The sequence below is a fragment of the Nannobrachium achirus genome (genome assembly GCF_963921795.1).
Source record: "Nannobrachium achirus genome assembly, chromosome: 24".
NCBI classification, from domain to species: Eukaryota; Metazoa; Chordata; class Actinopteri; order Myctophiformes; family Myctophidae; genus Nannobrachium; species Nannobrachium achirus.
This window is the reverse complement of record NC_137831.1, coordinates 39,077,618-39,090,175: the sequence shown is the minus strand read 5'-3', so window position 1 is coordinate 39,090,175 and position 12,558 is coordinate 39,077,618. Positions and strand designations below refer to the sequence as shown.

At 42.4% G+C, this 12,558-nt stretch overlaps 1 protein-coding gene across 2 annotated transcripts in view; it reads right to left on the bottom strand.

Moving 5' to 3' along the window:
* The window catches only part of fam184aa (family with sequence similarity 184 member Aa), a 123,320-nt gene that overhangs the window by 5,832 nt on the left and 104,930 nt on the right, over nucleotides 1–12,558 (bottom strand). For both annotated transcript variants that reach the window (XM_080720288.1, XM_080720289.1), the window contains exons 21-23: nucleotides 11,699–11,816; nucleotides 10,352–10,417; nucleotides 8,662–8,766 (exon numbers count right to left, since the gene is read on the bottom strand). In XM_080720288.1, coding sequence (XP_080576414.1) covers nucleotides 8,662–8,766; nucleotides 10,352–10,417; nucleotides 11,699–11,816 — 289 coding nt within the window. The remainder of the gene's footprint in view (nucleotides 1–8,661; nucleotides 8,767–10,351; nucleotides 10,418–11,698; nucleotides 11,817–12,558) is intronic.

Here is a 12,558-nt window from a genome sequence, read left to right as displayed (position 1 = left end):
GGGCATGAGCAACTTATGTCTCCATATATGGAGATATGATGACATCACACAGTCCTCAGCCGATGATGTGGCGTGATGTCATACAATACACAAACGAGCCCAGATATGAGCAGGGCAAAGGTGTGACGTGTGACGTGTGACGTGACGGACGTGACGGACGGCCGGTGGAGGTTTTGATACTAAACTGCGACCTTACGGTCGCAATTACTCTTGGATAGAGTAATGAGAACCCGACCATACCCGAACCCGACCCGACATTTAGGGTAGGGTAGGGCCTAAAATGTATGCTAACTAGTAGGGCCCAGTTAGGGCCCAGTTAGGGCCCAGTTAGGGCCCAGTTAGGGCCGGGCCTTAATTTTCAGGCCTGTTGAGAAGTCTACTTTGGGCTGTGATGCAACGCCTGTCCTTTCTCAGGATGAGGAGACATAATGGGACTCGCCGGGGGATGGAGAGGAGGAGGAGGATGAGGAGGAAGATGAGGTGAGGAGCACGTGGAGGAGGAGGTGGTTTACTAACCGCATCCGCGTTGCGCCAAGACCTGCGCCGTGGGGACGCTGTCATCACCCACCAGTGTTGTTTTTGACAACAAATTTTGATTTAGTTTTAGTCATAGTCTTTTGAATAAAATCTCATTTAGTTTTAGTCATAATTTAGTCACCTGAAAAGTTTTAGTTTTAGTCTAATTTTAGTCGACTAAATATCATAAGATTTTAGTTGACTAAATCTACAGTTGATTTAGTCAACTAAAATGTATTTTGGCAGGCCTTGATGGCATCGTAATGACACTTGGTTGCGTGCTGAAAATAGCCGATCTACAAGCTGTGAGCTTGTAGATCGGCTATTTTCAGCACGCAACACCTGAGAGCAACCAAACATAAAATGACTCTTCTCCACTAGTCCCTCCCTAACATTTTAGTCTAGTTTTTATTTTGTTGACGAAATTGTCAATATATTTAGTCTTAGTTTTAGTCATCACAGTTTAGTTTTTATTTTGTTTTTATTTCGTTTTCGTCAGTGAAAAAAACGCAGTCGACAAACATTTTTCGTTATAGTTTTAGTCAACGAAATCAACACTGTCACCCGCTGTACTTTAATGTCATTAACTCATTCCCTGCCAGGCCCGATAGTCCCGAGATTATTCCAATGTCTTTCCCCGCCAGGCCCGATAGTCCCGAGAATTTAAAAAAAAAAAAAAAAAAAAAAAAAAAAAAAAAAAAAAAATTCAAAAAATTTTGACCCCAAAAAATGGAGTAGGCATGATAGCAATCGCGAAATTTCATGTTTAACCCCCATAGCAACCCCATCTTTCAAGCATGGCAGCCATTTTGGCAGCCATCTTTGTTAAACATAGTGGCTGTTATCTCAGGAATGCCTGAACGGATTTCCATTCGGATTTTTTTGTTTGAAAGCTGTGAGCAAGGTGGACACACGTGGTGCATTATCTAGGCATGGGTGTGCATGATCCGTGCACACCCAATTACATGGAAGTCTATGGAGACGAATGGCAGGTGGGAGTACGGAGGTATGTTAAAATGGCGGTCAATGTGTTAAACTGCTGTTTCAATGAAGTTATCTTGAGTATGAAGAACAAGACTTTTCCCTTCATCTTCATCCTTTTATATACATAATTATACTTATAGTAGTGTTAGGTACTATTTTTGTTTGCGTAATCTCTGGGTGTTCAAATAGTCTATGTACATAGTTTTACCGTAACCTAGAGTTATTCATTTTAAGAACCTATTTAGCCAGTAAAATCACATTCACACGGATAAAAGCGGGCTATGGGCTGCATCATCTTTCCTGGGGGCTACAGCATTGCATGCTTTGCACTTGAGCGAGCAGCACTGATATTCATTTTCACACATAGAATTTTGACCCGATTCTATAGTGTCTTTTTAATCCTTCTAAGATTTTTTGAAAAACCTGTGTTTCTATGTCAGCAATCTGGCCAGCCATCGTCAAAGAAAAGGTCCTTTTCACTTAACTGGAGCTCAGTTAGTCTGTTCTTGAGAGACTACTATGTCAGTGGTTCTCAAACCTTTTCATGTGAAGGACCCCCAAAATGATATTTATTTGGCCCGCATCTCAGAATATTTAGTTCCAGGGACCACCCAGAAGCAAACTTTTAGTTACAATCGTTCGCTTTGAAAATACATAGATTCAAAGATTTGCACACATTTTCTTGTATATCTGCTATTTTTCACTGGTTAAAGCATTCAATAATTCTATAGGCCTAAATGGGTTGAAACAGCAGTTTAATGACAGCATCGGGTGATGACAGCGCCCCCACGGGGCAGGTCTTAGCGCTACGCGGATGCGGTTAGTGAACCCGTGGGGCCAGATAGGGGTGAGGCCTGGCTTGCGCGAGGCAGGGGACTTCCCGGTCCTACCTCCTCTCTCTCCTCCTCTTCGCCTCCCTCTCGACCCGCCACGAATCGGACAGCCGACTGGCTAGGGAAGCTGCTGAAGCGATGACCTGAGTGGCTGCCTGTTTTTAACTGCATGCAGACGACATACACACACATACACACACACACACACACACACACACACACACATAGGTAGATGGGTATTTATGTTTTCTCTCCGTCCCTTAAAATATGAAAGTGTTTTTTGCAGGTCCTTCAGTCCGAGTGTGTCAAAAAGGCAACTGGGTTAAGGCAACGGAAGCTTGTGATTGGCTGCGCGGATAGGTGCCGAAATAACATTGGTTTCAATAGCAGCATCGCGAATATTAACATTTTTAGGTAAATATACAACATGACAACTGTTATAAAGTATTGTACAATGAAAACTAAAGTCTCTGTAATATTTACTTTAAAACGATGTAAAATAACGTGGTGTAAGATCATTAAAGTCCTATTTGTCACTTTAGACGCTCCTCTCGAGCCGCCATTGGATTCGCCCCATGAAGTGAACGTAGTAGGGTGGATCTTAAATTACCTTTTTTTGATTTTCTTGAGTCTCACCCCCAAATTATGTTCCAATGTACAAAAAACTGCTTTGGTTAAAATTTGGTTGAATTTCAAGCATATTTAGAGGTAGCTCAATCAAGTCAAAGATTGTACATTTTATTCGTCCAAATCGAATTGCACTGCAGGCACATTTAAGTTATACATTACACATTATTCTTATACTAAGCACAGAAATTATATTTTTTAAGCTTACAAATCTAAACACAAATCTGATTACATGTTTGTCATATGTCAAACCAGAATTAATGTATTGTAGGAAATAGCAAAGCAAAGAATGACAATTTGCAATTTTTCATTTAACGTGCACAATGACATGTCTTTATTGCACACTCTTCAATCATACTCACAACCCACAACAAGCACACAGCCCCACTTCCTTGTTTACCCCCAAAACCCCAGAAAGTCACTGCAGTATAGCAATTCAGTAGTTACTGATCAATTAAAGTTTGTTTACGGCTATCGGGATACTTGTGCCGATGGTTCTGCACAAATTGCAGCAAGTATTGGAGTTGGGACTCATCTTTAGTAATGAGACCACAATATTCTTGTATTAGGGCAACCCCACGCTCTGCATGATCATTGACAACATTCATCGCCTTCACTACAGCCAGAGCTTCTTGGTAGTCCACCCTGGGCTCCCACTCATCGGGATCAACGTCAAGGAAGTCATCTGGGAGATCCATCATTTTGAAAAGCACTTCAATGTTCTTCCTTGCAATTGTTCCAAGGTTAACAGTAATTATCTTCATATGCCCCTGTTCATGATCTTCATTTCCATCTTTCATGGCTCTCACCATCAGCCTCTTCGTTTGCGCGCTCACTTGACTGTCAAACAATGCAAGTCCGACGATCTCTGGAGCCAAATACCATAAGTGATTGGAAAACTTTTGAGAAGCAGCTTTAGACACTTCAGCATTTATTGATGAATATTCCAGCAACAATTTTAACATTTGCCAAGTCATTTAGTGGAGCGCTGACAGCAACAGGTGCCATCATCCATGCCTTCACATAATTGCAAACTGCAAAAATGCACAAATCCATATACGCTTTTTCTTCCCTGAAGTTCAGTTTGAATTGGCCATGAAACATCCAGATCTTCATACAATAAATAACCTTTGCCATCCAACGGGCATGATGGGTAGCTCCTGGAGCTCTGAACCGGATACCTCGAGCAGCGAGGTATCCGGTTCATCAATAAATGCTGAGGTGTCTAAAGCTGCTTCTCAAAGGTTTTCCAATCACTTATGGTGAACAGGGGCATATGAAGAGAATTACTGTTGACCTTGGAACAATTGCAAGGAAGAACATTGAAGATTTTTTCCAAGATGCTTTGAGTGGGAGCCCAGGGTGGACTACCAAGAAGCTCTGGCTGTAGTGAAGGCGATGAATGTTGTCAATGATCATGCAGAGCGTGGGGTTGCCCTAATACAAGAATATTGTGGTCTCATTGCTAAAGATGAGTCCCAACTCCAATACTTGCTGCAAATTGTGCAGGACTATCGGCACAAGTATCCCGATAGCCGTAAACAAACTTTAATTGATCAGTAACTACTGAATTGCTATACTGCAGTGACTTTCGGGGGTTTTGGGGGTAAACAAGGAAGTGGGGCTGTGTGCTTGTTGTGTGTTGTGAGTATGATTGAAGAGTGTGCAATAAAGACATGTCATTGTGCACGTTAAATGAAAAATTGCAAATTGTCATTCTTTGCTTTGCTATTTCCTACAATACATTAATTCTGGTTTGACATATGACAAACATGTAATCAGATTTGTGTTTAGATTTGTAAGCTTAAAAAATATAATTTCTGTGCTTAGTATAAGAATAATGTGTAATGTATAACTTAAATGTGCCTGCAGTGCAATTCGATTTTGACCAATAAAATGTACAATCTTTGACTTGATTGAGCTACCTCTAAATATGCTTGAAATTCAACCAAATTTTAACCAAAGTAGTTGTTTGTACATTGGAACATAATTTGGGGGTGAGACTCAAGAAAATCAAAAAAAGGTAATTTAAGATCCACGGTTGCACAACTCTCCATTCTAGGGCTCTGGTGTTGGCTAGACAGCACTCTCGCATCGCGTACCCCTTTTCCCCCCCCCTAGTTTAGTCGTTAGGCCAATTAACCCTCTCCACACATTTCTGTGTTGCCACTGATGTTGCCCCTCAACTGCCAGTGAGGAGCCCCCAACGGGATGAGAAGCCCATGCAGCCAAGCCTGATGCACCACGGTGGATTCTAACACCCTAAACTCAAACCACTATAGACCTTTTTCCAGAGCACTGCGGTGTTAGCCTGGCGTTGCTCATACTAATTCCTCACTGCGTATCGGATATTAGTCTGGACTCACAAGCAGAATTTTAATTCTTAAAGGGGTGGGTTAAAAAATGGCTCTGGACACGATTGGTTAGACCAGACCAATGCTGGGCCCTGATTGGTCCCCCAAATTTTGGGGGAGAGGGGCCAGACCCATATTCGCCAAGGGCAAGTTTTTTTGCCCAGGCGGATTGGTCTGGTTCCAGGCTACTGCCGTGTAGTTGCGGTGTCTCTGTGTGAAGCGGTGCCGCCTGACATCGCAGTTGTGATTGCCGCTTTAACACTTATGTTGCAATGATTTTTTCCGGCCAATGTCCCGCGTTGCCATGGTTACCATAGACTTCCATGTAATTGTGCAAGTGTGTAAAAAGTGCACGCCCATGCCTAGATGATGCACCACGTGTGTAGATGCTGTTCACAGCTTTCAAACAAAAAAATCTGCTTGGAAATCCGTGCAGGCATTCATGATTTATCAGCCATTATGTTTTCTTCAGATGTAAACAAACATGGCTGCCATGTTTGAAAGAATGGGTTGGTATGGGGGTTAAACATGCAATTTCGCGATCGCGATCATGCCTAATACATTTCTGGAGGTCCAAAAAATCTTTTTGAAATTTTTTTTTTTGAAAATTGTTTTTTTTTTTTTTTTTTTCAAAAACGGCCCAAACTCGGGAAACTCGGGGTTGGCACAGCACTAGTACCAATACAAACTCGGGAAACTCGGGGTTGGCACCATATGTGTTAATATGCTTTATAAAACATTAAAAAAGTAAAATCGCTGTTTTATCGGAGATTGGTGTCCAATCGCCCGACCGGAAGTGCTTCCGGTCGCATTTCCGGTCTGCGCCGGATCTGACTTCCGTATCCGATCGGGGGCAGGACCATGGCACAGCTACCGTTAGCTTCCGTGTAAACAGTTGCAGACGGAGCTCAGCGATGGAGAGGTCTTTTTTCAATCAGATTTTTTATTTGAAAGCTGTGATCGGTTCTACACACGCCTGGTACATGATCCGTGATATCGCACACCATCTGTGCACGCACGTTCCCATGTTAAAAGGTAAGGGCCCTTAAGTCGACGTTTAAAAGACAGCAAATTAGTTAAAAGAAATACCCTTGGCAAAATAATTGCTTTGAAGACATTTTACATTATACAGCAGGCTGGACAGCAGGAAGGAGGCTATTAGTACAGTAGTGCTCACACTGACGGACATCCTTCTTTCCCCTTCCTGCTGATAATCGGACGGCCTTCGTTCATTTTGCAATGAGAGGTGAGAGGGGAAGCGAGGCATGGGGAGGTGGGCCGGAATAATCTGTGTCAAAAAGATGGAGGTGAGGTCACTGAATTCCTGAACCTCCACCTCGTCTTCCTCCTCACCACTGACACCAGGGACTTGCAGAGAATGTTAGAGAGGCAGGGACTGACATTTCTAAAAGGGCATACAAGTAGGAGATGTCTGCGCGCTTCAGCCAGCAGGTAGAAGGACTCGTTGGTGCTCAACAAGGACAAACTATATCAAAAGGACATATTACCATATTACTTTGACTCTGAGGAAGACTAAACGTCGAAACGTCAGTCACCCTGTCGCTCTACAATAAATGAACGTGCAGACCATTTGAGTGCTCCATCATTTTTATTTGGGTAGTCATTTTTGAAGTGCCCAGGTAATTATGTCCTTTTGATTTCTAAAAGGGCCTTGGTGAAAATATTGAAAATAGCCAACCTCCAACTTCACAACGCGCCGCGGCTATTTTCGGTACTTTCATTCATGGTCTAGAGAGGGCACTTTTTACAGACGGATAAAAAAGGGCAGGGGCTCAAGCCCCCTTTGATGTCTATGTGTGCACGCGCCTGCTCCACACAACTCGTACATAAATGATTATCCACTTTCACACCTGGCTATTATAGTGCACTGTATGCGGTCTATACAGAAAGCGCCATTTATCACCTATAAGTTGTTGTCGCTCAAGCTATTTGCACTAATAACGCAGACGACAGGACGTTTGAGCAGTGAGCACCTCAATAGTTGATAGGTTTGAACAGTGCGGATATCATGTTGTATGCGAGCGCTTTAGACATGACATTCAAAGCTGTGTGTGTGTGTGTGTGAGCGCTGCTATGGGCATGATATTCAAAGCATATGTGAGCGCTATGGACATGATATTTAAATCGCTCCTCAGTTCAAAAGACGTTCTCTGTGGACAGACACCGCCAACACATACCCTAGTCATACATGTATCACCAGTAAGACTCCCTAATCGGGAGATAAGCGACCGTCAGGTCGCATACACAAACTTTAGAAGGCAATCGTAGCCAATCAGGAGGGAATATGGGAAATGGGACTGATCCATGTTGATGACATGACTTTAGAGGTACATGTGTACCGCTTTGCGTGATTTTAGGCCAAAATCTGTAGGAGCAGTGTCCAAAAGTGTGTTTTGTAAAAATCGGCCTGATGGTGGCGCTAGAAGAGGGCCATGTGAGAAATCAGGGCTGGACGTTGTGATTTGCCATCCAAGGAGTGTGTGTGCAAAGTTTGGCATGGATAGGGGCAACGGTGGCAGAGATAAGAGTAGGGGCAAAAGTGTGTCGTGACGTGACGTGACGTGACGTGACGTGACGTGACGGACAGACGGAGGGACTGACTGACTGACGGCCAGTGGAGCTTTTCATAGTAACTTGCAACCTTACGGTTGCAATAAACCACTAGCAGTACTGCGTCGTACCAGTAGTACACTATTTCACACGTTACATTTTAATGCTGGGATAAAAAAATAAGTCAAAACTCTTACATAGCTTTTCCAAAATTTCTCACCACCATTCCCAGGCCTACAGCAACCATACGGTGCAATAATGAGGCTCTAGTCTAAACTGTGTGTTATCGATGCACCAAGACAGACTCAGGGAAGGCATCACGTGACAAAAAGGACAGAACTAACAAGTATCACGTAGCAGTGCATTTTACCAAATTGTTTACCAAAACTATGTATTTCGTTGCTATCGGGCAGAAACCTCTCCATATTTTTTTTTTCTTCTAAAATGAACTTGATCACACTACAGAGTCGCACAAAAGCATCAGAAGTAGCAGATCCACAAGCACGAAACGCGACACATTTCGAGTTCTGATACTTTTTCTATTTTCCAAAACATTTGATTAATTCCAAACCTTTGACTATGATGCCAGGGCACAATACATTAAAGAACACAATATTCTGCTACTTATAGGTCAATGGTTGGTTCTAAAACACGATGTGATGTGCGCTGTGAGCTTGTATATCTGCTATTTTTCAATAATAGTTAAAGCACAACATAATGTGTTCCCAGTCTAAACGGGTTAAATGCGACACCCTGTCCTCAAGTGATGGACTCACCTTGATGAGGGGGTTGATGACGCCCACATTGGCGCTGGAGTTGAACACCTTGTTGAAACCCGTCTCCCTGTTCACCAACTCCAGCTGGTAGAACTTCTTATCGTCCTATAGGAGAGGAGATAGGGATGCTTTAAAGGCTGTGGGCCAATCAGGACGGACTGCTTTAAGGCTGAACAGAACCGTACGCAACTCGTGGAAAAGCCTCGGGTGCAGGGGTCAAGCGTTGCAATGCACTGACAAATGTGTCCGTGGCAAAGACTTGGCCTTGTCCGTGACAAATGTATGGATTTTTTCTTTTTTTACACACCATTATAATGTTCTCGTTTTTATCTTAAGACCCAATTACTGAACGTCAAGTCTCCAGTGTTTCGTCAGTACAGTATATGCATGACACTGATTTACTATGACACTATGGCACATTGTGAGTCCAGCTAGTAGGCCTACTACTAGTAGTTCTCAAAGGTTTTATTTGCAAGAGCCCCCTTAAAGGACACTTTTAGTTTTTTACAACAAGGGTTAATATTTTAGATTGTAATTAAAGAATATAAAAGATGAGTGTTAACATTATTTCATTTACTTCTTTCTATTGTTTTAGAGATTCTTATTTCAGTGGTTGGGGGCATGCGTGCAAGTGGCTAAATATGTAATTTTACACAGAATAAGCCCATTCCCAAGATACAACGCAACCTTTCATGGTTGGATGTGACTTATGGGGGCTAGAAGTGTTACTGTAAATAGCAATAAAGAAACTGCTGGCTTATTGTGTCTAAAAATACATATTTAGCCACTTGTACGCATGCCCCCATGCGTACGCATGCCCCACATTTTAGCACGGTAAACGCGATAAAACAATAGAACGAAGCAAATGAAAACATTTTAACACTCACTTTTTCTTTTCTCTATTTACAATCTAAAATATGAACCCTTGTTGTAAAAAAACAAAGTTGTCCTTTAAATCTGAAAGTATACAAATGGAACCAAATCGACCCTCACAGGACCCTTTGGTTCCATTTGAACACTCTCAGAGTTACAAACCTGATATGGTCAATCAGGGCTAGCTGTTAATGCGTTTCTGGTAATATTATTGTCCACTCATTTTGTATGTCCGTGGTAAAAAAATCATTTTGACAAAAATGTCCATCACAAGCCAACATGTCAATGACCCCTGCTCCTCTGGTGCCCAAGATATTTGTATTGTATACATTACTTCTACTCTCTCCTGCTGTTTGCTGATTAAACACCAGATATTTTAGCAGGACCGGTAATAGAATGGGGATGAAATATTTGGTTCGCCTACGTGTAGACTAACATACAGTACAGCAGTAAACATTTCTTATGTGTAATGGTTGACTGTTGAGCTGGACTACATAGCAATGATAATACTAACAGAAAAATAATCCCTCAATCTCTGTTGCTTAAATCCCCTTTTAAACTGTATTAATTCCAGGTCTAATTTTGTCTAGAAGATGAAGATTTGTCTGAAGATAACATAACTATATAATACTTGATGGTATATTTAATGCATCGATGGCATACATAACTTTGAGATGACACTTAAAGGGACTACACCATGAATTTCTCATTTTTCAAAACCGTAGAAGACATTTTTAGGTATTTCAGGCCTAAATGGGTTAATGCATTGATGGCATACATAACTGTGATACATGACACTTAACTTAACTTAACTGACCCTCATTGACCAGCTCTGAGTAGGGGGAGGAGCTGGACCGTCCCTCCTGGCCTCTGTGTGTCTGTCCTAGACACAGACACGCTGCAGTCAGAGGAGCTTGTCTGCCTTAGCAGTCGAACACAGTACATCTTTGACTTTGTAGTCCGAATTAGCAGTAGTACATCTTTGTCTTTGTAGTCCGAATTAGCAGTGTAACGCAGTGCATCTTTGACTTTGTAGTCCGAATTAGCAGTTTAACACAGTATATTTTTACTTGCACCAGCAGCGCGCAAGCAGAGCAATGATAGCTGTCTGTGGTGGGTATGTAAGTGGGTATGTGGGTATGTAAGTGGGTATGTGGGTATGTATGTGGGTATGTGGGTATGTATGTGGCCATATTTGGCTATGGGGCCAGCCAATGGGGACGCAAAATGAATTAGTAAGGGCCATTCACACTGAACACTATATAACTATAACTATAACTATAACTATAACTATAACTAGATTGCACTCTGTCGAGGTGCCAACTTGCATCTAGTGCACTCCTGGCCATGTATGGCCTACTTGCGCGCAAGTAACTATAATGTATCTCTCTCTCTCAAAATGAAAGCAGACGAGTCCCGAAGGCTCTAGTCTACGTCATCCCGGTGGGGGCTCCTCACTGGCAGGTGACGCACTAGAATAAAACAGCAGTGACAAGTCTGACGACACACAGAAATGTGTGTTTGAGGAGGAATTTACATGGCATATGACTAAATTGAGGAAAGAAATGGGTAAAGAGCAACACAAACAAAACAAGAAGGGGAGCCTGTCACGCGACGATAGATGCTGTCCAACTCATCACTCATGTTAACTCATTGACTGCTTTATCACGAGTTTCCCGAGTTATCCCATATGTCCACGCCGCCACGCCTGAGCTTTTTCTTCCTTTTTTTTTTACTTCCCTCTATCTACTAGGCATGATCACGATCGTGAAATTGCATGTTTGACCCCCATACCAACCCCATTTTTCAAACATGGCAGCCATGTTTGTTTACATTTGAAGAAAACATAATGGCTGCTATATATCATGAATGCTTGAACGGATTTCCAAGCTGATTTCCTTTGCTTGAAAGCTGTGAACAGCGTGCACGATCCGTGCACTATGAATTACATGGAAGTCTATGGAGACTTGTGGCATCCTGGAACTTTGGCAGCCATTTTTAAAATGCAGCGAATGAGTTAAGACCTAAGGGAGAATATGTGTAGCTAAATCTAAACCTAAATCGTGACAAAGATCTTTCTTTTTCTCTTCCACTCTTCATGAACTGCCACGTGCATGTGCGTGTGCAAGCGTGCGTGAGTGCTTGTGCGTGCGTGTACACTCACCACTAGTTTTTTGACCAAGGACTCTCTCTCTGAGACCATGTCTTTGAGCTCCGCGATGATCTGTAGATCTTCAGGTCTGCTCTCCCTGTTACGAAACTTATCCTCTGTCCCCTCCAACCTGCATGGACAGACAGAGAGAGACAGAGAGAGAGACATTTTACAATTTAGGCATTTGGCAGACGCTCTTAATCCAGAGCGATTTACAATAAGCAAAGGTCAAAATGCATAGAAATTGTAATCTAAAAAAAAACAAAAAAAAAACGTAGGTAGACCACGCACCTATTAACAACTTGGGTGCCAAACTCGTTTAGTAACGAGTTAAGGCCACTAGGGGTCACCCTGCCAAAAGGAGTTGTCTCGTTCATGAACAAGACAACAAGGGGTTAACTTGTACAGCACTACGTGCATGCTGTGACCTGTGAATGACCCTAGTCCATACGTCACCCCGTAGCTCAGAGAGAGAGAGAGAAAATGGATGCTCTAGGCTGCATTGATTTCCATTCTAGCCTGAAACATAAAAAGGGCTTTATCTATGAATGAGGTGAAAAGAACGCCAGGGAAGCAGAGATCTGATTGTTTTCACGGCGACACTTTACCGCGATGGTCGGCCGCGGTTTGGATTTTAGTTTCGCGAGCGTTTGTAAACAAATGGATTTTCTTCCTCAATCGTCAGCGGACACTCATGTGCACACGCACAAAGCTTCCGAGGCTCTTCAAAATAAAGCGTGAGTGAACGGCGGCAGCAGCAACAGCTAGAAATGTTAGAAACCTGAGCATCCCATGTGTTAAGTAAAAAAAACTATATAAAAACAAAAAATATATATACAATCTTTTATCTAAATGACATGTATGGTCATTGA